The 24,759-nt window shown below is 44.5% G+C and overlaps 2 protein-coding genes across 5 annotated transcripts in view; one reads left to right on the forward strand and one right to left on the reverse strand.

Annotated features, from left to right (window-relative positions):
- LOC125719457 (class I histocompatibility antigen, F10 alpha chain-like) overlaps positions 1-3,064 on the reverse strand; it is a 33,158-nt gene extending 30,094 nt beyond the window's left edge. The window contains exons 1-3 of one of the 3 annotated variants that reach the window (XM_048994247.1): positions 2,932-3,064; positions 1,979-2,239; positions 142-287 (exon numbers count right to left, since the gene is read on the reverse strand). In XM_048994247.1, the coding sequence (XP_048850204.1) occupies positions 142-287; positions 1,979-2,239; positions 2,932-2,989 (465 nt within the window). In that variant the 5' untranslated portion in view covers positions 2,990-3,064. Of the gene's footprint in view, positions 1-8; positions 288-1,978; positions 2,240-2,931 lie in introns of all 3 variants that reach the window. The other 2 variants (XM_048994248.1, XM_048994249.1) reach the window with 2 other exon arrangements.
- Positions 1-24,442, forward strand: part of psmb8a (proteasome 20S subunit beta 8A) — a 76,140-nt gene extending 51,698 nt beyond the window's left edge. The window contains exon 6 of one of the 2 annotated variants that reach the window (XM_048994254.1): positions 24,290-24,424. In XM_048994254.1, coding sequence (XP_048850211.1) covers positions 24,290-24,378 — 89 coding nt within the window. In that variant the 3' untranslated portion in view covers positions 24,379-24,424. Of the gene's footprint in view, positions 1-24,289 lie in introns of both variants that reach the window. The other variant, XM_048994252.1, reaches the window with a different exon arrangement.
- The last annotated feature ends 317 nt before the right edge of the window (positions 24,443-24,759 follow it).

Genomic DNA, 24,759 nt, shown 5'->3' on the forward strand with positions numbered 1-24,759 from the left:
TACTGTACCTGTCCTCTCCAGTGTGCTCTTCCCGTAGCTCACATACTTCTTCAGCCACTCAATGCATTCCTGGGTAAAGTAGCTTTTTAAGTAATCCATCCGAGCTCTGTCACTGTCCCACTTCTGTTTAGTAGGAAATGCCTGCATCACTGGAGCCACATAAGTCATGGTCTTGAAGTCCAATGCAATGAAGTCACTCCCATCATAGCCAAACTGATGAAGAGCACCTGTGGCCCCAGTTTCATCCTCCCACTCACAGCCGTACATCCACTGAACTGTGTGGATACCTGAACAGAAAGAGGAGAGAATTAGCAGGTAGGTTTGATACGGTTTCATCCTCTGGGCATCATTTTCACAGCATTTCAAACAGGCCTGTCAGTAGCTCCTCACTCTCAGCATCCTGCATCTACACTGCAGCTTTCAGGCCTTCAGTAGCATCTCAGCATCAGCTGTGTTAAATCAGAGCTGTGCCTAAGCTCTGCAGGGTGGTAGGTCTCTAGGAGCAGTGTTGGGCAGCCCTATTCCAACGACTCCCATTGATACATGGTGTCAGCATACGTCTATGGGCTGTAATTATCATGGTTTCAAAGGGAAAATTAATGTAAATGTCATTGAAAGCAACAATCAGGTCTGTGGCTCAATTAGTAAGATATGTTATACTTTTAATAGCAAATAAAATAAATTTACATTGACGGGGGCGGCATGGTGGTTAGCACTATTGCCTCACACCTCTGGGACCCGGGTTCGAGTCTCCACCTGGGTCACGTGTGTGGAATTTGCATGTTCTCCCCATGTCGTCGTGGGGTTTCCTCCAATTTCTCCCCACAGTCCAAAGACATGCTGAGGCTAATTGGACTTGCTAAATTGCCCGAAGGAGTGCATGTGTGAGTGAATGGTGTGTGAGTGTGCCCTGCAATGGGCTGGTCCCCCATCCTGGGTTGTTCCCTGCCTCGTGCCCATTGCTTCCGGGATAGGCTCTGGACCCCCCGCGACCCAGAAGGATAAGCGGTTTGGAAAATGGATGGATGGATGATACATTAATTGATTTATTTCTTTTGCCAATTTAATAGGGGAAATCTTGGTTGCTGTGTAGTCTTTGAACGATCATTTGTGGTTAGTTAACCTGTATAGTTGACCTATACTTACATTCTATGCACTGTGATGTGCAAATGGAAATGAACAGTAATTCATTCTGAATATATGTTAGCACATCATTAACATTAGCACTTATCGGCCAGCTGTGTTGTAATCATCCAGTACCGTTGCTGCTGGCTAATAGACATTCTAAGCTGCCTTCTGTTTTCTGTTTATTACAGTTTCATAAATTTTAACCTGTCATACATGAAGACTGTCAATCAAGGAGCAAGGTGCTCCCTTCCTGGTTCGCGAAAATCGAGTCTGGGTGGCTGTTTAACTGTGTACTAACATACTAGTCGTATGAACCACATACTGTAGCAGGAACAGTAAAGTCATGTAAATCTGCACATTTGCTGAATGAAGCCAAAATGGGTTCAAAAACAAACATTTACAGAATCTGTCTTGCCTTTTAAAATAATGTTAGCTAAGTGCAAACAGACTGATAAAACCAGTGGGAGGGATTCAGTACAGATTCCCTGCTGAGGTGATTATAACCCACAGGAGAAACACACAGGCCTGCTGAGGTGATTATAACACACAGGCCTGCCGAGGTGATTATAACCCACAGGCCTGCTGAGTTTATCAGCAGTAAAAGTTCTCTGTGTCTGTGAGACGCGTGATTCCCGCTGCACACTGTGTGTGTGTGAATCTGTGTGTCAGTGTGTGTGTTTGCCTTTAGAGACGACCATCAGCTAAATAAACGCAGCCTGCAAATATAAAAACTATAAAACCTGTGTTTGTTGAGCTCTGTGCTGCTTTAATATGTTCAGGTAGAGCACAGCATTCAGATAACAAACATGTTACACTGTCAGGGTCACTGTCATAAACATGCAGCACTTACCTCCAGTTTGGTTGAAACACTGCTTTGCAATTTCTCTGTTATTTTTGAACACCGGCTCAGTATCCATGGAGACCTGAGTGTTCCTGTCCCAGTAATCATCATCCACAGCCTTAGTCACCCATTCCTGACGAGGAACCTCTCTGCGTATGTTACTGTCATAGTAAGTGAAGGGCTCCCCGTCCACCAGCCCTACTGTCATAAACTCCGGGAGATTCGGTATCCCTGATGAACCGCTGTAGACATACTGCAGGAAGTGTGTCACTGGAAAAACAAAACACACATTACAGTTATAAATACTGGATCACAGTGATCACTCTACAAATAAGGAGAGAACATTAATTTGAAGAGTCAGCCAAGTATTAAGCAGTGCGACGGGTTTGGGGTGGAAACTCCATCCGAGCCTCTCAGCTCTCAGGGAGAGACGGCAGAAGCCCCTTCCAGACCTCAGCCTGCTAACCATGCAATTATATAGTAATAATAATACAAAATTATTCATTACACAATTCAAATTCAAAATATAATGAACATTTATTTAAATAAACAAATAAAATTTGGGAACCAGTGGCCATGTGTCTCTAACATCAGGAGCAAAAACATTTGAGTTATTACCATTTTTTTAGTAATAACGCAAAAGTGTCATGTTTAAAACATTCCTGAAATCTTCGATTTAGCATTCACAGTGCCCTCTACAGGCTTCTGTCAAAACAACATCCCCTAAGGCGGCAAAGATCTTGCCGAACAAGAAGGTAACTTAAGCCTCGAATGGGTCTTATATTAGGCCTAAGAAAACAACATTATTTCAGATATAAAATTGAACCCTTTAAATCTGAAATATGCTTGCAACCAAATACCGATTTACCAAGAAATCTCAGAAATAAAAAACATATAACAAAAGACTTTCATCATAGAAATAACTAAAGTTTGTAAGTAAAATCAGATTTTTTAATACTTACCTGCAAAAATGGAGTCAATGCCAAACAAAATGAGTGTAAAAAGCAGAATTTTCTGCATGTTGGGTAAATTGAGGATTTCCAAGGCACTGAAGGACTTTGCAGAGGGGTGTGCTTCTGTCGGAGCAAAAAAAGTAGTTTTTAACCAATAAGAATCAAGAGAAGACCTGACATCACATATCTCTGGAATGTTTTGGAATGAAGAGGTTCCTAATGAAAACCAAAGTTAATATGGCTCAAGGTGTTCTGGGAAATTGAGTTTAGTAGCTTGGCAAAAGATGTATGAGCGATGTTTTTTAAAAGGCAGTGTTTAAGATATGTTTAATATATTTAACTGTTGAAAAATGGCTGGATCACAGACTCACATGTACAAGGATGCATTTGGGTTCTGATATTATTCAGATTTCTGCCAGAGTGTGGAAAGGGAAAGAGACGATGGGGGGGGGGGGGGGGGGGGGTGAGTTCTGGCTCCCAGTAGCTTCATCACTATCACCGTGGTAGCATGCAGCCATTTTTTGTCAACCATTATGATGTGAAACACTGACACACCGACAGAGGAAATAGTTTGTATCATGAAATGTTTTCCGGTTATACTGGACTCTGCTGTAACTCCATCAGACATGAGGAAGATCCTTCAGAGAGTGAACCTCCACAAGGCTGCAGGCCCAGACAACATCCCAGGCTGGTTCTCAGGGACAGTGCAGCCCAGCTCTCTGAGGAATTCACAGGCATTATCAGTACCTCACTTTCCCAGGGGATTGTCCCCCCACCCCCAGCCCACGTTTGAAGACAGCTATCAGCATCCCCATCCCCAAAAGCACCATGATGTCAGGCCTCAGTGACTATCGCACAAAAGCACTAACCCCTCTCACCTCACTCACCTCCCTGACCTCACATCCTCATGAAGGACTCTGTACAGCTGATCATGACACTCATTTATGAAGGTCATCCCAGTCACATCAGACCCAAACCAGTGCACTTACAGAGGTAACCGCTCCACCACCGATGCCATCCAGTCTGTGGGTCGCCTGGCCCTCCTTCACCTGGAGAAGATTCCTACTTCACACAGCTTTTCCTAGATTGATTGTTGCCTTCAACGCATTAATTCCACAAACCCTCAAAAACACGTGACACTAGTTGGGTTCAGTTCATTCCCTTGTAATTGGGTGCTGGATTTTCCTGACAGATTGGCTCCAGTCAGTCAGAATTCACAACATCTCATCCTCTCCCCATCATCCTCAACACCCCCCTCCCCCACCCCAATGGTGTCTGTTTACTTCCCTTCTGTACACAATGCTATGTCATGACTGCACAGCAGAACACCCAACCAATCACACTGTGAATTTTGTAGACGACGCTACAGTAGTGGGTCTCATCATTCACGGTGATGAGTCAGTGTGCAGGCAGGAGGTGAGGGATCTGGAAGCGGGATGCAAAGAGAACAACCTCTACATCAGTGTGAGCAAGAGGATGTTTCAGTTCATGTACTGCGTTTATTATTGAGTTGTATTATTTATCCTTTCACATTTTACTTGTTACATATGATGTGGTCTGAATATGGAGGACAAAAGGTGACATAATCATAATAAATATATCAATAATAAAATTAATTACTTTAATTTCTTTAGTTTTTTCATGCATCTGTATGTATGGCCGGGGGGACTTCGCTGATCCTCATGATCCTCCATTACCTTGGCCTTGCTTGGATGAGAAGGAATGTTAGCTGGCGTTCAGGTTAAATCCACGATACACGACTTTCCAAGTCATCAGCACTTTGGTCACCTTTTGTTGTTTTAAATGTGCTCTATAAATAAACTGACATGACTCATTTAGCACAACAATGTCTCAGGCTGCACTCTCACTTTGCAGATCATTTTATTTCTAATTTATATTCAGTGTATTTTATATGTTTATTGTTATATTATTTTTCTTCATTTTATTTTTTAAAATTCCATTCTAATTTACTTGTTATATCTTCTACTTTTTGTGCTGTTAATTGGGGCCAGAGAAACATATTTTGTTTCATTATTGTCACGATCACTCTTGGCAGGGGAGCGATCGTGCGGGTAGGCGGGTCAGGAACGAGCAAGGCAGGTGGAAATCAGGGTAAAACTTTGGGTTTAATCGGGGGAAACCGATCGGACGACAGGAACGGGCACATAACCACGAGGTACAAAACAGAGCTAGAGACAGGACGTAGGACAAGAGCTGACACAGAACCGGGAAGGCGGAAAGACAGATCAGGAAGGATGGAACGGAAGGGACGGGCGGAACAAAAGGACTGGGAGTGCATGGAGGGAACACTGGAGGACAAGGAGCAGAAAAGGGCGGAACGAAAGGACGAGGAGCGCAGACAGGAGGATAGGGCGAGAAGGAGGGGGAAAAAGGGGGAGTCCGAGGGAGCCCCAGCGGGCGACAGGAGGCAGCTGGAGGGGCCGCAGGTGGCTGGGAGGCCAGAGCCGGAGGGGACCTCGGAACTGCCGAGGAGGCAGGGCGAGGGACAGACAGAGGGACTGAGAAGGGAGCCGGAGGGGAGACCAGGGAAGGAGACGAAGGAGCTGGAGGGGACACTGGCGAGGGCAAGGAGAGGGGGGGAGCCGCAGCAGGCGGCGACGTCCTCCGACGCGCTAGAGCGGGGGGAACCGCAGATGACGGAGGAGCCGCCCTCGGGGGACCCGCAGGCGACCGCCGAGGAACCAGTGGAGGGAGCGAGGCAGGGCGACGAGGTCGTGAAGGGGGACCCGCAGGCGACAGCCGACCTGGACGGCCAGGACCTGCAGGAGCTAACCGAGCCCCAGCGCAGGCGAGGGAGGGCGAGCCAGGGGGCAGGGTGGGAGGGGCCCCAGCCCTGCGTCTGTGTCCTCTCCCCTTGTGGGACACAGACATATAGACCCTTGGTCGGGGTTGAGTTCGCCGGGGTGAGGGCCGAGGAGTCACTAAGAGGGTCCCCGAGGGGTCCCATTTGAGCTCCTCCACCTCTGAGGAGGGAGGAGCGACGGTGAGGTCCTCCGGGACCTCCTCGGGGACTGGGGCAGAAGGGACTGGAGAGGGGTCAGGGTGTTAACCCTGTTGCAAGAAGACCTTACATAGCATTAACTTCCTCAAGACCACACCCATGTACCCCTCCCCTACCCTATAAATAAAGAAGCCAAGGGACTGTCCTAGGTGACACTCAACAGAGGCGCAGATACTGTCTGTTGCACCTGAAGTGGGCACCCTTGCGCAAGTAAAACAGAAAGACGTGTGCTGTCTCGTTATTCCTGGGTCCTAAAAGTGGAAGTGTGTGAGTAGTAAGCTGCGGCGCTTCCTCACACAGGAGATTGTAGGAGTGAAAGCTACGGCGCTTTCTCCAACATAACTAGATTGTAGGAGTGAAAGCTACGGCGCTTTCTCCTGACACAGGGACAGGAGTCACCGGGGTAGAAGGGACTAGAGTGGGGCCAGGAACAAGGACCCCATGGGCCACAGTCACAGGAGGCGGAAGGAGCGCCTCGGGCGTGGGCGCGGGAGCTGCAGGCATAGGGAGCGCCTCGGCAGAGGCGACAACTCGTCTGCAGGGGCCGCAGGCAGAAGTGGCTGCTCGAGTGCTGGAGTCGTCGGCAGTGGCGGTGGATTGGCGCCGGGGCCGCAGGCAGAAGCGGCTGCACCGGCGCTGGAGCCGTTAACACTGGCGGCTGGACTGGTGCAGGAGCCGCAGGCAGAGGAAGCTGCGCAGACTCGTCGGACAGCGGAGATGGCTGTTCCGGCTGCGCAGGTAGCAGAGGAGGGGGCTGCGCGGGTAGCGCAGGCGGCAGTGGTGGCAGCTGCTCGAACTGCGCAGGCACCAGCAGCGACGGTTGCTCAGGAGTGGGGGTCGCCGGTGGAGGCGGTGATATCTCCCCAATGGCCCAGTCTTTCGGGCCGGTAATAGTACCGATCTAGGGGCGGTAACTGCTCTGGGGGAACTGGCGCCAGGTCCGGGAACGAGAAGGGCTCCTCCTCCTTGTCATCACTGGGAGCCCAGAGCCTAGCCAAGGAGCAGGCTCCCAGACGGAGCGGTTCTGGATAGCAGCCCCGGATGAGCTCCTCCTCCTCGCCCTCTGCGAGAAGCCAAGGGTTAGCGAGTGAGCAGGAGCCCAGACTGATCGGCTCCTCCGGGAGGGGAACAAGTAAGACCAGGACATAAATAGGACGGGACTAATCAAAGTAAACGGACACAGATGGAGATGATCAGGAAAGTACACATGGGTAATCAGGGGGGCGTGGCACACACGAGGAGCGGACGAGCCGGGCATCACAATTATGTTGTACAGTGTGTTGATATGTAGGAATGACAATAAACACCTGAATCCTGAATCTTCTGAAAACCATCTTTAATGTAATTTTTAAATATACTTTTGTATTTATATTCCATATACAGCTGTGGAAAAAATTAAGAGACTGCTCTATATTTTTAAACAAATCTGCTTTTTAAATCGTGTTTAATCGTGATTCTGCTGGTAATAGAGCAGTAGGTTGCTTCCAGGTTCAAAATTCCTAAGACAGCAGAACACAAGAAACAAGGTGAAGCCCTTCAGCAATGAAACAGACGAACCAGGCTGCAGTTTGCAAATAAAGTATATATATCATCCATAGACGGACACATATAAACTGAGAAATTAGTGAAATAAAAAAATGTGTTGTAGTCTCTTAATTTTTTCCGCGGGTGTATTTTAAATACACGGTTTGTTTAATGTTATTATCACATCTGCATCGAAAGCAGCCAGTAGAGGGGATTCAGGTTTCTATCTCAGATGCCTCCTAGACGCTTCTCTGGGGAGGTGTTTCAGACATGTCCAATCACGAGGAGGCCCTGGGGCAGACCTTGGTATTCCCTGCTTTGACGGCTGCCCCCGTGACCTGGACGTGGATGAATGGCAGAGAATGGATGGATGGATGGATGGATGGAAGGAGGGGTGGATGGAAGATAGCTGTGTTTTCTTGAATTTACAAAAGCAATGATCAGTTAAACTGAAGGACATTAAATTATAAACTTACCAGTCCTTTGGCGCAGGTCCTTCTAATTTCACACAGCAGGTTGCATGAAAACTTCAGTGCTAGTGTCGACTCCACAGCTGCTCTGCTTTATGCAGAAAGTTAATTTGGTAACATAATGTGGTGGGAAAGGATGCGTGAGAGATGTGGGGGCAAAAAATACCCCGAGAGGGGTGGGCTTTATTCAGGTGATGAAGGGGCTGAGGTTGCAGGTTCAGGGTAGTGTGCTTCTGTCCCCAGGTGGGGGGGGGGGGGTTCCGGGTCTTTTGGTGCTAGGGGTGTGGCACAGGATGCAGGGGTGTCTCAGGTCGATCACCCCCCAGGGGAAGAGGGAGCACAGACTGCTGGCTTACCCTGGACCCTCAGGGTTTCAGCTCTGCCAGGGAAGACAGTGGGGCAGTCAGTGACCCCCAGCTGTTTCCTGTTATCATTCCTTACAGGAGGTTTCTGGGCCGACTGTGAGGACCCCGCTGTTGCTGTCTGCCTGCACAATTTATAGGGATTGAATTGGGGCATTACATCCTCATCCTCATCATCATCATCATCATCATCATCACTAACCCCCCCCTCAAGAACTTCGAACCACTGCTTCAGCAGGCTGACGTGGTGAGGCAGGTCAGAGGAGCGGCAGCTGGCTGGGATCCCAGACCTGGTCAGTCACAAAACCCGCCTTTTCCATCATGGTGTGAGGTCTCTGCCAGGAGTCCAGGAACATGCAGGAGGTGTTTGGGATGAAGGTTAGGATTCAATCACCTGGAGGAACTGGATGCTTTTTAAAGAGATTTCCAGATTTACAAGACATATTCTGAAAACTTATTTTGAATTTACTTTATATATTTTTTTTATTTCCTAGTTATTCTCACAGTCTGAAATAGCTAATTATTTAATCACTGTTATTTGTGATGAGGCTTTAAACATGCAGGCCCAAGATCAAGGAATGATACTCAGGGCAGCGAATAGAAATGCTGGTATTTTTACGAGATGAGGATGTGAAGTCAAATAAAACAGTGTAGTACTTAAGTACAGGTCAGTAAATCATATATAGCAAATAACACTGGAAGTCAATTATCCCACAATCTGACTTCACTCACAGCTAAACACAAATCAAAATTATTCAAAGAAAATCAGATGTGTATTTATATGCCTCTGTGACAAACATCAGCCGACACTCATTTATTTCCACCCCGGCCAGCTGCATAATTTAATATTGTGTTGTCATCTGTCACCAGGCAGATTGAAGCTGAACAGGCTTCTGCTGTGGGAATTCCCCTGTGGTCACATGTCCTCTGTCTGATAAATGGTGTCATGCAACACAGGCTAAAACTGATGGGCATTTATAAGAAAATATAATTTTCCAAATTTCTATTAAACACTATACCTGCATGCTAAAATAAATATATATAAAGGTCTGATATTCAAGAGTTAGAAACAACCTTTTAAGCACAACTGAATGTCTTTCAGTCTATATTGTCACTAAATCCCAGCTTGTCAGTATTTTTCCTTCCATCCATATCTGCTTATTAGTACAGGGTCACAGGGATCCGGCTGAATATCCCAGCATGCACCGGGGCACAGAGCACCCTGGATGGGATGCTGGTTCATTGCTAAGTTACACTCACACACTAAGGATGGTTTGGATGGATCAATTTATCTAATTACATGAATAAAAAAACATTTAACAAAAATCATCGGGACTGAGACAGATAGTAAACCGATTTAAAGAAATTAAGGTATTAAATTATTTCCGGCTCATCTAGCTACATATTTCAACAAAATCCAAAAACACCTTTGTTTCTATGCATCATCTTTATTATCCCAGTTCAGACGGAATATTTACATACAATGTGATACAAATTTCTGTTTTTGTTTATCAAAATTCCGGAATTATTTAGCTTAGTTTTTTATTCAGTAGACTTTATCCAAATGACAGTTAATCGATTCATCATTACAGAATTAAACCACATTCTGTCATTTGATATGTACATTTATCTATTTACAAACATGTCTACACAAAGTGAAGCAGAATGAAGGATCAGAGCGCAGGGTCACACTGTCCCTGGAGCCGTGATGGTAAAGGGCCTTGCTGAAGAACCCGAGTGCATCACTGTGTGACATGGGATTGAAACTGGCAACCATCTGGGTATTAATGTCCAACCTAGAGAACCACACACCATCTTAGGTGCATGGTAATTTCATAATTGACCATGTTCAATATTCCATATTAAACCACTACAAAGTCATGTTGTACATTACTTAACCCTCACCAGTCTGTAACTATGTAACTCAGAAGTTATATCAGGTCATTAATAATGGTTCCTGCAATAATAAACCTTCAGCCAAAGTTCACATGTATCCTGATGATCTGTTACACTGTTTCATACATTTATCAGCCACATTCATCGTTTCATTGCCCATCTTTCTGGTTGCTGTTGCTTTATCCTTGGTGCTCGTTACTGCAGTGCCAGACAGTGACAGAGCAGAGCAACTATAAGACAGTGGAGCTTTAACTGCTAATACAGTAAAATTACAGAGAGAGAAATAAACCTGCATTAATGATCCTTCTTGACCATCAGTCAGTGATTCATTTTCTGATTACATTTTTTCTGCTCCTCATAGATTGAATCTCATGACTGTTTCTGATTGTAAAGCTGCTAAAAGCTTAGTAAAGAATAGACAATATATTGTATTGTGTGTGTGTGTTTGGGGGGGGGGGGGGTTCAGGTCTGCACATTCATCTCATCTTGTCTCGGTCGCTTTCTGGCAGAGAAGGAGATGAACCTGAAACCAAAACCATACATAAATTAGAAGAAGACGTCCTGAATGCAGCTGGAGAGCAAATCAGACAAAGCCAGTAAACAAACTCATGCATACAGATTCTCTAGGTGAACTTATGTTATATAAAGTGCAGATGTTCTGTAAACGTAACATAGGTCTGGATTTAATAAACCGAAAATCGCACACTTTAAATATGACGACATCACATAAACATCCAATTATATACAAAACTGATTATTAATGTTTCTTAATGACATTTACATTTACTAAAAGTTAACGTTTCAAAAACATTCTATTGTATGGATTCACAGCTGAAGTCCAGCCTGTATCTACAAGCATCAGCTCTGCTGTCATTGCAGCTTCAAAGACAAATGACAAGTGACACTATCAGCTGTGTCCATGTGAGGGAGCCAGAGACCACATTCTGTGCAGTGAAGCCCCAGAGCCACACAGAGCCGCCTGGGTCTGGGGGTCAGATCCGGAATAACCAGGCGTTTGGCTTAACTGGGTAATATGTGTTTGGGCAGAACAGAGATTCAAAAGTAGACTGAAAAATCAGTGCTGATAAAAATCACACAAAGCTTCTTTTTCACCAAGGACCATCTCTGACATTCTTATGAACTACAGCACATACATGGCTTATATGGCAACAAGGAATAATAAAAATTTTAAAATTAATGTGCCCCCAACAGTGTAAATAACCTCTCAGAAGGTATGTTCCATGATAACAGGACTTACTGTGACATCATGGAGGGTGAACTAATGCTTTTGGTTTCTGTTGGCTGGAGTTCTCAGAATCAGTGTCAAACGCTACAGTGAAAAACCCAAAGATAAAGTCACAGGGTTTGGTTATATTCTATACATACATACTAAAGGACTGCAGGCAATTTATTCAAGGTGATATTTCCACAAATCAATTTTAAATTTAAATGCTCTTTATACACATATTCAGTCTTGGCAACAACAATACAGGGTAACAATACTCACTGCCGGCTCTCCCATAGCCTGAAACACAGAGGGACACAGAGTCAGACACAGGCACTCAGACTCTGTGCATCATTCAGGTGTCAGAGGCCCCAGTATAATGACTGTGTGCAGTTACATGCTTTGAAACGTCACTGGTGTTTCAGCGTGGACGCCATTGTTCTCTGTGTCTGCCGGCTTTTCTGTTACCTGTCCTGCTCCTCCTCCACAACACGACCCCAGTGACAACAGCAACGAGAACCAGAGCAGCAGCCACACAGCTGACGATGATGCCCCAGGAAACGCCTCCTAAAATAAGGTTAAAGCACCATGTTCACCCCTGACAGTGACGCCCATTAGCTGCTCTCTCTCATTACTGTTTCGCTGCTCCTCTTACCCTGATTGGTCCTTATGTTCTTCTCCTCCAGCAGCACAGCAATGTCATCCTGGAGGCTCTTGTGCAGCACGACACAGCTGTAGCTGTTCCTCTTCCAGTCCTCAGGATTCACCGCGAGTTGTGAGGAGATCTGGAATGTTCCGTCCCCGTTTGGCAGGGTCTCCCCCACCTCCACATCACTGTGCATGTCCACTCCATCTTTCTGCCAGGTCACCATGATCCCTTTGGGGAAGAAGCCGGTTGCGTGGCAGGTGACAGGAGAGGAGGGGTCCTTCTGCAGCAGAGACACCTCAGGGCGGACTTGGGGAGAAAGACAAAAACATCCATAAATGAAACGTTACACTTCATCACCAGCAATATCTCCTGTAAATACACAATGTGATTAATATTCTACACATTTTAGCTATAAGCCTGCATCAGGACAGAGAGAGCTGTGCCCCCCAGCTGTATTTCTTAGTATTTCTGCCAGGAATCTAATACCATCAAATACTGCTGATTATGAGAATCAGTCCAGGTGGGACGGCAGACAGAAGCACATGGGGGGGCGGGGGGGTGATGGGAGGGGGAGCAGGAGATGAGAGGAGCTTAAACATCACGGGGGGGGGGGGCTAAAGATTAGGATTTAAAAAAATTTAAATTGTGTGTGGGTTCAGGCATCATGGTCTGTGAGGATACATAATGCCTGGGAATGAGTACAAGCTGAACTGAATGCCTGCAGTCATGCCCTGACTTCACCCCCCCCCCCTCACACGCTGTAATGTGGGCTGGGTGCTGCTGTGGATGGATTCAAACTTCACTTTCAGCGGGGGTGTCGGCACAGACTGAGCATACAGCCCAGATTGCAGGTGTAGCGGAATTTTGGTACGTTTATGTGCGTCGATTGCGCATGTGGAAGGAATTGATTACTAAGTGTTTCCAGTAGGTGGAATCTGTCAGTCTGCTGGAAAATCACTGCTGTATGCATGTGCTGATCATGACCATCTGCACACATGAAGAAATGTAGCATGTATGCAAAAGTGTGTGAACTGTAAGAACACAACAAAAGTGAAGGATGAACTAGGCTTTAGGTCCTGTTGTCCTCTCCAGTGTGTTACAGCCTGACACTCAGTGTATCTGCTAAGCAGGACAGCCCCAGTCCCAGACCTGCTGTACTGTACCTGTCCTCTCCAGTGTGCTCTTCCCGTAGCTCACATACTTCTTCATCCACTCAAAGCATTTCTGGGTAAAGTAGTATTTTAAATCATTTAACTAAGCTCTGTCACTGTCCCACTTCAGTTTAGTGGGAACCACCTGCTGCACTGGAGCCACAAATCTCATGGTCTTCAAGTCAAACGTAATGAAGTCACTCCCATCATAGCCATATTGATGAAAAGCACCTGTGGCCCCAGTTTCATCCTCCCACTCACAGCCATATATGTTCTGATATGTATGAATACCTGAACAGAAAGAGGAGAGAATTAGCAGGCAAGTTTGATACAGTTTCATCCTCTGGGCGTCATTTTCACAGCATTTCAAACAGGCCTGTCAGCAGCTCCTCACTCTCAGCATCCTGCATGTACACTGCAGCTTTCAGGCCTTTTTAACTGTGACATTAAGTTCACACACGAGTTGAAAAACAGTAAAAATCAGACACCCCAGCTCTCCCAGAAGTTACTGGAATCTCCCGCAAACTGACAGCAGCACATTTTACCTCCGGCACCCCGAGACCCCCTGGAAGGCAGCACTCGGCTTGGGTGGGATCTGACATAACAGCCTACTGGCGTACTGCCAAGACATTACACGGCCGTGTACGGTATTTTGAAAAAGAACACTATTCCGACATTTCCAAATAAAATTTGCTGGAGGTGAGGGGAGGGTGAGGAACATTTTAATGAAAATATTGCGGTATACAGTATTACCGTAATACTATGGAATGTAAAGCTATGTAACACACAGAGAGAATGTAACCTTAGAACAGTAAGTCAGTGTGGCCTGTAACAGAACATGAGCTCTTTAGAAATTCACATGGTATTAATCAGATGAGCGTGTTTCTGGGCCTTGGACCGGCCCTCACTCCAAGGACAGCTGAGCCACAAACATCCATCCTCAAGAGAAAAGGAAGGAAGTTATTGGACATGGGAGCACAAACCACCGGGGTCTGGCTGGCGATCGGGAAAGGAAGAGACGCGCTGGAGGACGACGTGTCTGATAAGGTGTAAGAACATGTATAACAGATGAGCATGAACTGGCGTTAGACACAGACTGCTGGGTGTCCAGCCTCGGCTGTAACTGTGATGTTGCAATAAAGACTGAATCTGAGGATCTACATGAGGGGCTCCTGAGTCCTGATTGGCTGAGAAGAAAGAAATATGTGACAATATTTCCCAAGCCTAGCCAGCTCCCCCCCCCCCCCCCATTCATCATAGACAAAGCTGATAAAGAATCATGTATTTCCCAATAATATGTGCTGAGTGGGAGGGGAGAATATTTGGTGAATGGGAGGGGTATTTTCTAATGAAAATACCGCAGTACACAGTATTACAGTAATACCACCAAAGCCAAGCCAGCAACCCCCCCCACTTGTCCCTCATCCAACTCTCTGACACACACACACACACACACACACACACAGACACCACACACACACACACACACACACACACACAGACACACACATACACACAGACACCACACTAGGCTGAGGATTTAAGTGTACTAAATTAAGTGACTGTTTATAAACACTTTGTTTTGTATTAAAGCAGCTGGGCCTCATTTAACAAATAAAAAAGATTAACAAACAGTCTCAGATTCCCCTGCTGAAGCGACTTAGACTCACACACAGTTTACCTAGTGAGTCCTACAAAGCCTGTTCTGATGTCCAAACTGACCCACTAGCTGGATCACAGTCCACACCTGAGCTCGAAGCCAGTGATACAGGCGTCTTACACATTTAAAGTTTGCGAAGAGGCTGAGATCATTTTGACCCTAAGATCTGTCATCATTCGCTTTACTGGATAAAAGCGGTAGACTCTGAGCACCAGAGATCCAAACGGAAACTCCGCAGTGAATCAGTTACTAGAAGGTTCTGTTAGTCTTTCACTTGGTGTGGATTAAAAAACACTTTTACATTTATGTATGAGGTGCTTCAGCCCAAAGCGACGTACAAGGGCGGCCAGCGCAGGTCGGGCTGCTGGGGATTATAACCCACAGGAGAAACACACAGGCCTGCTGAGGTGATTATAACCCACAGGAGAAACACACAGGCCTGCTGAGGTGATTATAACCCACAGGAGAAACACACAGGCCTGCTGAGGTGATTATAACCCACAGGAGAAACTCACAGGCCTGCCGAGGTGATTATATCCCACAGAAGAAACACACAGGCCTGCTGTGTGCCATCAGAAGTAAAACCTCTCTATGTCTGAGACACACGATTCCCGGTGCACACTGTGTGTGTGAATCTGTCTGTCAGTATGTCTGTGTGTGAGTGTGTGACAGTGATGCTGTCTAGCAGCTGTGATTCACAGAGGAAGAAGAGAACTGACCTAGGATCATATTCAGAAGAGGAGGCTGATTTTACAGTCAGTGTGACTGGAACTGATTTCACTGTCAGTGATGCTGTCTAACCTCACAGTAACTATCATCCTGTGGGCTGAAGCTGCACTTCCTCACAGTCTGATCTCCTCCCTGCAGGGACCAGAAGTCATTCCCTGCTCACACAGTCACTGTGCCAGACTGACTATTACTAATCAAACAGTTGGCTAGTAACTATTCACCTGCATATCTGTGTGATGGTCATGTGACCAGTGTGGCTGAATGGGGATTGGCTGCTCAGTGCAGCTGACACACTGGACACTGTGCCCCCCTCTGGCCAGAATCCCTCCCCTCCGTCAGCGAAACAGAGTGTGAACCTACAGCTGACAGAGAGGCGTGACCAGCAGCTCCGGGCTGATGTCTGCAGAGCAATCAGGTGTCTCACAGTCCAGAAGTGCGTCTACATGACTGGCTGAGAACTCCTGTGGACCCAGACTGCCTGACAGCATGCAGTTACATGCCAAGCTGAATAAACCCCTGCAGGAGCCCAGTGCAGCCTCTTGTGTTCACTGGTTGGATGGAAAGTGGGGCTGAATTCTGGGAAGCAATAAACTCACTGGTCTCACCCGTCACTGCGATCTTGTATTAGGATGAATTCACGGACGATTACGTCGACCACGTGGTATGGAATTAATCCTTTTACTGTAATATTCGTAATGGTGGATTAATTCTGATCGGGTGGGCACTCATCGTCCTGAATTCGGATCAATCGTCCATGATTCACCCCAAGTGTTGCCGAACTGCACGAACATGTTGTCCTCTACCGATCTCCATACCATAAAACCTATTTCGCCGTAAATAACTTCGGATCTTAAAAGAAACCAGGATGCTTATCTGAGCCATTAGATCGGCATTCAGAATGCTTATCTTGGTTTCGGGAGACAGGAGAGGGTCGGTATACGGCACCTTAAATTGCCTTTAGGGGGGACAGGGAAGCGTTGCGCAAAGACACCTGACGCCAGGACGCCTATTGTACTATGTTATCACAAGCAGCAACACTCGGACAAAAGGGGGAATTGGATAACACCTTGCCCGGAGGGGAAGGGGTGAGCCTGGCCAGCACGCCCCCTGCCCACAGGCAGCACCCAATTTAGTATAAAGGACGGGGAAAACTCAGTACTGACCGGAACTCAGCCATGGGATAAAGCATGCATCGCCCGGCATTTCTCAGGACTCACGTGTTGGTCTCCTGCCAGGACTGAAAAGGGCTCCCCAGTCCGTGTGTGAAGGTGGGTGATGGGGGCACGTTCGAGTGTAAATAGTTTTGCAGCTGCTTTTGCGTCCAATTGATCATGGGAATTATCACCGCTTGTGATAATAGTTTGCATTATCTATATTTTTATTGTTGCTTTTTTTATCTATATATATATTCGTATGATTCATGCTATTCCATATCTGTTGTGGTACCAGGTTATTTTGCATTGTTTCGATTGATATATTGATATTGATTTTAATGCGAGATTATCTTGTATCACTTGTTTTAAAGTGTTTTTTTGAGTGAACCTAAGCGTGCCTGTTTGTTCCTTCAAGAGCCCTATATCCCTCTCTCATCCATTTTAAGCCAGATCTGCTACACGTCCAGAGGGAGAAACTGCACTGAAGCAGCTGAGGTGACACTGAGCAGAATCCACAGCTTCCTTAGAGAATAAATGACCCCCCATGTACCTCAGAGCTACAGTGTCAGTCTATAAGCTCTGGGTATAAAGGACAGAGGCTCCTGATGCCTCCTCAGAATGACGACGTCCTCACAGTGTGTCAATGGCAGCTGATCCCCGGGTGGGGAATTCCTACATTTACATGGGGGGGACAGACCCCTAAATGCTTTCACTGGTGTGAATTTGCATGCTGTGTGTGATGCAGAAATACTGGGAGATTTTATAAAGTTAGGATTCTACCTCTGGTGCTACACAACAGGGATGCTGAGTCTACTGACCCCTGCTGGTGTTTCCCTGACACTGAGATGAGCAGAATTCAAAAAGTCCAGAATAAAAACATTGGATTACTTCCTTCCTATTTGCAGCAGCCAAAACATTCTACGATTGGTTGCCATTAGGATTAGGATTGGAGGACCTTAGTAATTTACCAGTTATTACCTATCCAGCATTGTCTATAGCTAATATATATATAACTGAAGCAGATGTTTTGCAAAGCCTAGCTAAGCTCAAAATAAATAAATCACAGGGTCCTGATGGCATCTTACCTATAGTGTTAAAAGAGATGAGGGATATTATTTGCCGACCCTTAACTTTACTGTTTCAAAAATCCTTATCTGAAGGTGTGGTACCTTCTGATTGGAAGCACGCCTTCATAACGCCTATTTTTAAAAAAGGGGATAGAAGTAATTTGTCTAACTATAGGCCAATCAGTCTAACTTGTATAACTGGTAAAGTTATGGAGGCTATAATCAAAGAGAAAATGGTAGATTACCTGGACTCTAATAACATTTTGCGGGATAGCCAGCATGGATTTAGGAGAGGTAGATCCTGTTTAACAAATCTGTTGGAGTTTTTTGAGGAAGCTACTCAGGAAGTTGATGATAAGAAGGCCTATGATGTCATCTACTTAGATTTCCAAAAGGCTTTTGATGTTGCCCCCCACAAGAGGCTCCTACTTAAACTCAAAGCGACAGGTATTTTAGGTACCGTAGCGACCTGGATTGATAACTGGTTAACAGATAGGAAACAGCGAGTAGTTATAAGAGGCACAATGTCAAAGTGGGCTTGCGTTCATAGTGGGGTACCGCAGGGTTCGATTTTAGGACCACTATTGTTCCTAATTTACATAAATGATATGGATACCAATATATACAGTAAACTGGTGAAATTTGCAGATGACACCAAGGTGGGTGGTGTAGCAGATACTGAATTAGTGGCTCAGCAGCTACAGCGGGATCTTGATTTAATTAGTGACTGGGCCGATACCTGGCAGATGAAATTTAACATCGATAAATGTAAGGTACTCCATCTAGGGAGCAGAAATATAAAGTACAGGTATTTCTTGGGTGTCACTGAAATAAAGGTAGCTGATCATGAGAAAGACCTTGGTGTGTATGTTGATGCTTCCATGTCCCATTCTCGCCAGTGTGGGGAAGCAATAAAAAAGGCCAATAGGATGTTGGGGTATATCTCCAGGTGTGTGGAGTTTAAGTCAAGGGAGGTAATGCTAAGATTATACAATTCCTTGGTGAGACCTCACCTAGAATATTGTGTGCAGGTTTGGTCACCATATCTTAAAAAGGACATTGTGGCCTTAGAAAAGGTGCAGCGTAGGGCCACAAAAATGATTCCTGGTCTTAGAGGAATGTCATACGAGGAACGGTTACTTGAGCTAAATCTGTTCAGTCTCAAGCAAAGGAGACTGAGGGGGGACATGATCCAGGTATATAAGATTCTAACAGGTTTGGATGCTGTTCAAGCAAATAGTTACTTCAGCATTAGTTTAAATACACGAACTCGTGGCCATAGGTGGAAATTAGCGGGAGAACACTTCAAGCTGGATTTAAGGAAGCACTTCTTTACACAGCGTGTAGTCAGAGTATGGAATAGTCTTCCTGATAATGTAGTGCAAGCTGAATCCTTGGGTTCCTTTAAATCCAAGCTAGATAAGATTTTAACGACTCTGAGCTATTAGTTTAGTTCTCCCCAAGCGAGCTTGATGGGCCGAATGGCCTCCTCTCGTTTGTATAGTTCTTATGTTCTTATGTTCTTATTAGCCCCACCTTGATGGTCCAAGCTTGTGATTGGGCGGCCAGGCATCCCCTGGACCCCCCACAGGGCTGAGCCTGCCTACAGCCTAGTTAAGCCTTGACTGGGGACAATAACATGCATCAATAATTCTAACTGCCTCCTCTGTTCATGTATTCATTATAAAAATATGACTTATAGACCAGAGGTCACAGATAAATCACAGTGAACATTCTGATTTCTGTCATTGTTTTATCATGGAACAGCTGCAATAGTTTTATTCTTGGAACATTTGTACTGTGGCACAAATTTCTAATTAAGTAAAGAAAACAGCAAACCAGGCAGAGAACATTCAAAGCGACATTCAGTGCAGTTTCTCTGTGGTCAGAATTAAAAAAAAAAACACACAAATTACCTGCAGTGGAAGAAAAGTATAAGTGATGGAAAAGCAGAATGTAGAGGGATGGGTTATGCTGGGATACAGTATCAATTCAGGAAAGGGCAGGTCTGTCTCATTATTCAGGTATTCTGTAGGATTTCAGTGTCACATTTGCAATATTCAATGACCAAGTTTATTACTTATTTTCTGATATATTTTTCAACAGCCCACACATGTTTCCACACAGTAGCAAGAAGCACATTAGCAGAATTCTTATTTTTCCATCATATCATTTTTACTCTCATGTTAGAATAAATCACTGTAAATAAAGCCATCAGCTAAACACACACAGCTGGAATAAGTAAAAATGTGGAGAGTCGCCCTAAAGCAGATAAACACGTCACACTGTCAGGGTCACTGTCATAAACATGCAGCACTTACCTCCGGCTTGGTTAAAATGCGGCTTTAGCACTTTTATGCTGTTTCTAAACACCGTCTCTGTGTCCATGAGGATTTTACTCTGTTCGTCCCAGTAATCAGGCCCTTCAGACTCTCTCATCCATTCCTGAAGGGGAGTCATTCTGTGGCTGCTGCTGTTATAGTGAACAAAGGGCTCCTCGTTCACCAGCCCTACAACTACAAACTCTGGGAGGTTCGGTATCCCTGACGTGCCGCTACAGACATACTGCAGGGAATGGGGCACTGGGAAAGCAAAACACACACACATTACAGTTACAGACACTGGGAAAGCAACACACACACATTACAGTTACAGACAGTGGGAAAGCAAAACACACACATTACAGTTACAGACAGTGGGAAAGCAAAACACACACATTACAGTTACAGACAGTGGGAAAGCAAAACACACACAATACAGTTACAGACACTGGGAAAGCAAAACACACACATTACAGTCACAGACACTAGGAAAGCAAAACACACACATTACAGTTACAGACACTGCATCACAGTTATCGCTCTACATTTAAAAATCCAAAATGTATCCAAATTATATATTTAATTTATAAATTCTACCCAATTCATCTGATTTTGCTGAGAACCGCTTACTGCACGTGTGACAAACAGGCACCACTGACTCACTAGATGATACGCTACCGTCACAGTAGCATTAGCATTAATAGCTCTAAAAGTACTGTGATAACACATTAGTAATAGCAATAAACAAGACTGACATGGGAGTAGCGCTTATCTTAGCCCTCATCATTAAGATTTTGCATCATCTTAGAGAAATTTAAGTTAGACTATATAGCAAGATACTTTTCTTTACGCATTGGTTGTGTAACATTACAATTTAAAACTAAAACATTAATTGGTAGATGGTGTAATATGGTGCATTATGCAATAATTATAAAAAAACGAATCAACGTATTTACGAGTGTGTGGAGACCAAGTGTCAAATGCAAGACATTGAAAATAACAGTCACCTTACATGACAATTTGGATGGTTAAAGGAAAACAGGTGATCAGCCAAAGGTGGAGGCAGTGGAACCAGGTACAGGTCTGTGAACATAAAAAAAGAAAAGTACATTTACTAATCTCTGAATATACATTGATCTGTGTTTGTTTGTGTGTGTGTGTGTGTGTGTGTGTGTGTGTGTGTACATGTGTGTCTGTGTGTGGTATCTTACTTGGCCTGTCACTGAAGAGTAGGAAATAGCACATCAGTGGAAGTAAACTGGGAATACAGTTTTCAGACTATGCGATAGAGGAGGAAAGGAATTCAACATTTGTGCTGGATGATACTGGAGGTGCCTATAGAGTCATTTCTTAATCTTAATGCATCATTTGACGGGGTATCAGGTGGAAATAAAGGTCAAGCAACAAGTTTCAAAATCAGGGTACAGGTGCATTCTGTGTCTCAAGATGTGATTGTATGTATGTGATATAGCTGGTTACCTGCAGGAGATGATGGGCGGCTTGATCTCAACATGACTAGAATCAGCAAAGGGAATGGAACAAAACCTATGGGGCACAGTTCAAAGAAATAGGAGACATTTAGCTACTTAAAAACTCAGTAACACTGCTGCAAAAATGAGAATCTGAATTTGAAATGAATGAAAGTAAGAAACTGAAAAAAGGGGGGGGGGGAATACAGTACACTTAATGTTTCACCTCATAGATAAAATACACTTCAAATCTAAATAAACATATTTGTTCAAACACTATCAAAATTAAATCTGAAAAAGATTTTATACTAACACTAGCAATAAATGTTATACTGACATTTAACTAAACGAAGTTTTCAGATTTTTCCTAAAACCGTGTAAACAGGGTCTCATCAACTGGGCCTGCTAAGTTTAAGTAACGTTTGCACGCTAACCAGATGAATGACCTGGAAGACACAAACAGGCTTGTAATGACCTTAGATAATATTTGTTGCCGAGTTCGTGACCCTGAACCCAAAATTAGAATTTTACGCAGACGTACAAAAATACTCATTCCACCTAACATCCACACGAAAGGAGATATTCACCAATTCTGAAAACAAGCTTTCACAATCACCAATTCTTACTTTAAGCCTACTTTCGCATTAGTTATTTTTTTTAATCAGCTGGATAGGACTATGAGCTATATAGCTGTTAGCTCACCTGTTAGTCTGTCTGAATAAAACGTCTAAGGTTGCCATAATGTCAGTCAGTGTAAGAAAAATATTTCTATCAAACATTAAGTTATAATGTTACATATACACATATACATATGTTACATATCCATACCCAATTATTCGTTACAGATTATAGATCACCATCAACTCCAGCAGAATGGCCCTATGTGACGTTATTGCTTATAGAGTTCAGTCGGAGATCCATGGACAGCTGTTCGGGACCGGACCGAAGCCGCCCGTGGACCGGACCAGCCACTTCGCGTTCGGGACCAAAACTCAAGGATTTGCAGTGCCAGTGGGAGTTGATGTGAGTACAATACTGTGTTTTATATATTAATTATAGACACGGGATTTCGTGTTGGATGAGTTACCCTATTACCGACCAAAAATTATAAACTTGATTAGTAATTGTTGGATGATTAGAAAGTAACTGATGAAATATTCTCTATAAGAACGTTGTGTTTATCTTCGTAGCCATCAGCGTTTCTGAAATCCTGCAGCAGTGAAGGGGGGGTGTCCATTGATATGAATCATGGCACCACTACGCTGGCTTTTAAGTTCCGCCATGGCGTGATCGTTGCTGTGGACTCCAGGGCTCCAGGGCTGGAAGCTATATTGGTATACATGTATTTCATAAGAACATTGCCGATTATTTAGTTATAATAATTTACATTATTAAAATATACATATATGCAAACATATTACATAAAATGCAATTAATCTAGTACTAAGACAGGTTTCCATCCCTGAAACACATGATTGTCTGGTTTGTAGCTAGTAACAAATCAGCATCTCGAGCCAATCAGAGTGTTAAAGTTCCAATATACTGGAGATCTCTGCTAGACACTACTGGTTCAGAATTTACTTTATTGGGCAGGTACAAGTGCATCTGTTGGTGCATACATTCACAGACAACATAGAGCATCACCCAGCCATTCATCCATTTTGTGCAACCACTTGTCGTATTCAGAGTTGTGGGGGGTCTGGAGTCTATCCCAGAGACTAAGGGCGCAAGGCAGGGAACAACCCAGGTTGGGAGACCAACCCATCGCAGGGCACACTCACACACCATTCACTCACTCACACACACACACACACAAACACACACCTATGGGCAATTTGTTAACTCAAATTAGCCTCAGCACATTTTTGGACTGTGGGAGCAAACCGGAGTACCCGGACGAAACCCAACGATGATACAGGGAGAACATGCAAACTGCACACACATGGAACCTGGGTAGCGATAGAAATATGATATAATATGTAATATAATAAATAATATAGTTCATATTTATAATCCAAAATTCAACGTCTAGCATAATTAATTAATCATCATTGAATATGTACTTGTAATATGCAGTAAAAATATATATAAAAAAATCACTCTGATTTTATGGTCCCATGCTAACTGAGCTAAGCATGCTGTGAAAATGCAGAAGTATGTATCAGATTTGTCGCAGTCTGTCTCTGTTGAAAGATTTGGCCTTGTCACATGACCCAGAGTGACTTCAACCAAATATATGGATATGTTTGTCTGTCCACGCAGTGTATCACATGACCCTCAGTGACGTCAGCCAAATGTATGGATGTGTTTGTCTGTCTGTTAGGTTGAAGAAACAGTTGTTAATCATTTCTGTATGATCAGCAATGAGTGTAAATATATATGTATACGTTATTTCTTATCTTCTAGCCACATACTCTTAGCTATTGTACTCTAAGTAGGTGGTTAACAGCTGCCTACTTAGATAAGAATCTCACTTCCCTCTCTTGCGCCCCCCATTGACTATAAATAAAGAAGCCAAGGGGAACCACCCTTTGTAACACATTCTGCTGTAGTTTGCATTGCAGAGAGTGTGGGTACCCTTGCAAGTAAAACTGTAACCTGTGTGTGTCTCATAAATGTGGAGTTGGGGTGGAAACGCCGGGCGCTTTCCCCAACACTGTCCATGCAGTGTATCACATGCAGGAGGACGGCTGGATCAAGGTGTGTAAAGAAGATGTGTCAGAGCTGATTCACAAGTACAGGAAAGGCATGTTTTGATCCCCTGGTGTGTCTCAGCAGTTTCCTGCGATACACTATTGATACTCTGCAAGCCTGTTTGATGTGATTCCAAATAAAGACCTGATTTCAAGCAGTACATGTTTGTTTCTTGTGTGCATAATGGAGTGATGTCACAAGACAGTGGTTAAGAACGAATATGAGAAAAGATTATCAGGAACAAATTTATATATCCTGTAAACTATAGTGCTACTATAAACAGAGTTGTGCTAAAGGGCTGCGCGTTTAGTCTGCCTGTTAAGCTCAGCTCTCACCCTGCGAGTCCCGCCCAATTCCTGCTCTCATTGGACGACTTCGCCGGAGATACGTGACCAATAGGGAATCTGACTGAGGCAAGCATAAGCTGGACGTTATCCCCACCAT

This window comes from Brienomyrus brachyistius, chromosome 23 (assembly GCF_023856365.1).
Source record: "Brienomyrus brachyistius isolate T26 chromosome 23, BBRACH_0.4, whole genome shotgun sequence".
Classification (NCBI taxonomy): Eukaryota; Metazoa; Chordata; class Actinopteri; order Osteoglossiformes; family Mormyridae; genus Brienomyrus; species Brienomyrus brachyistius.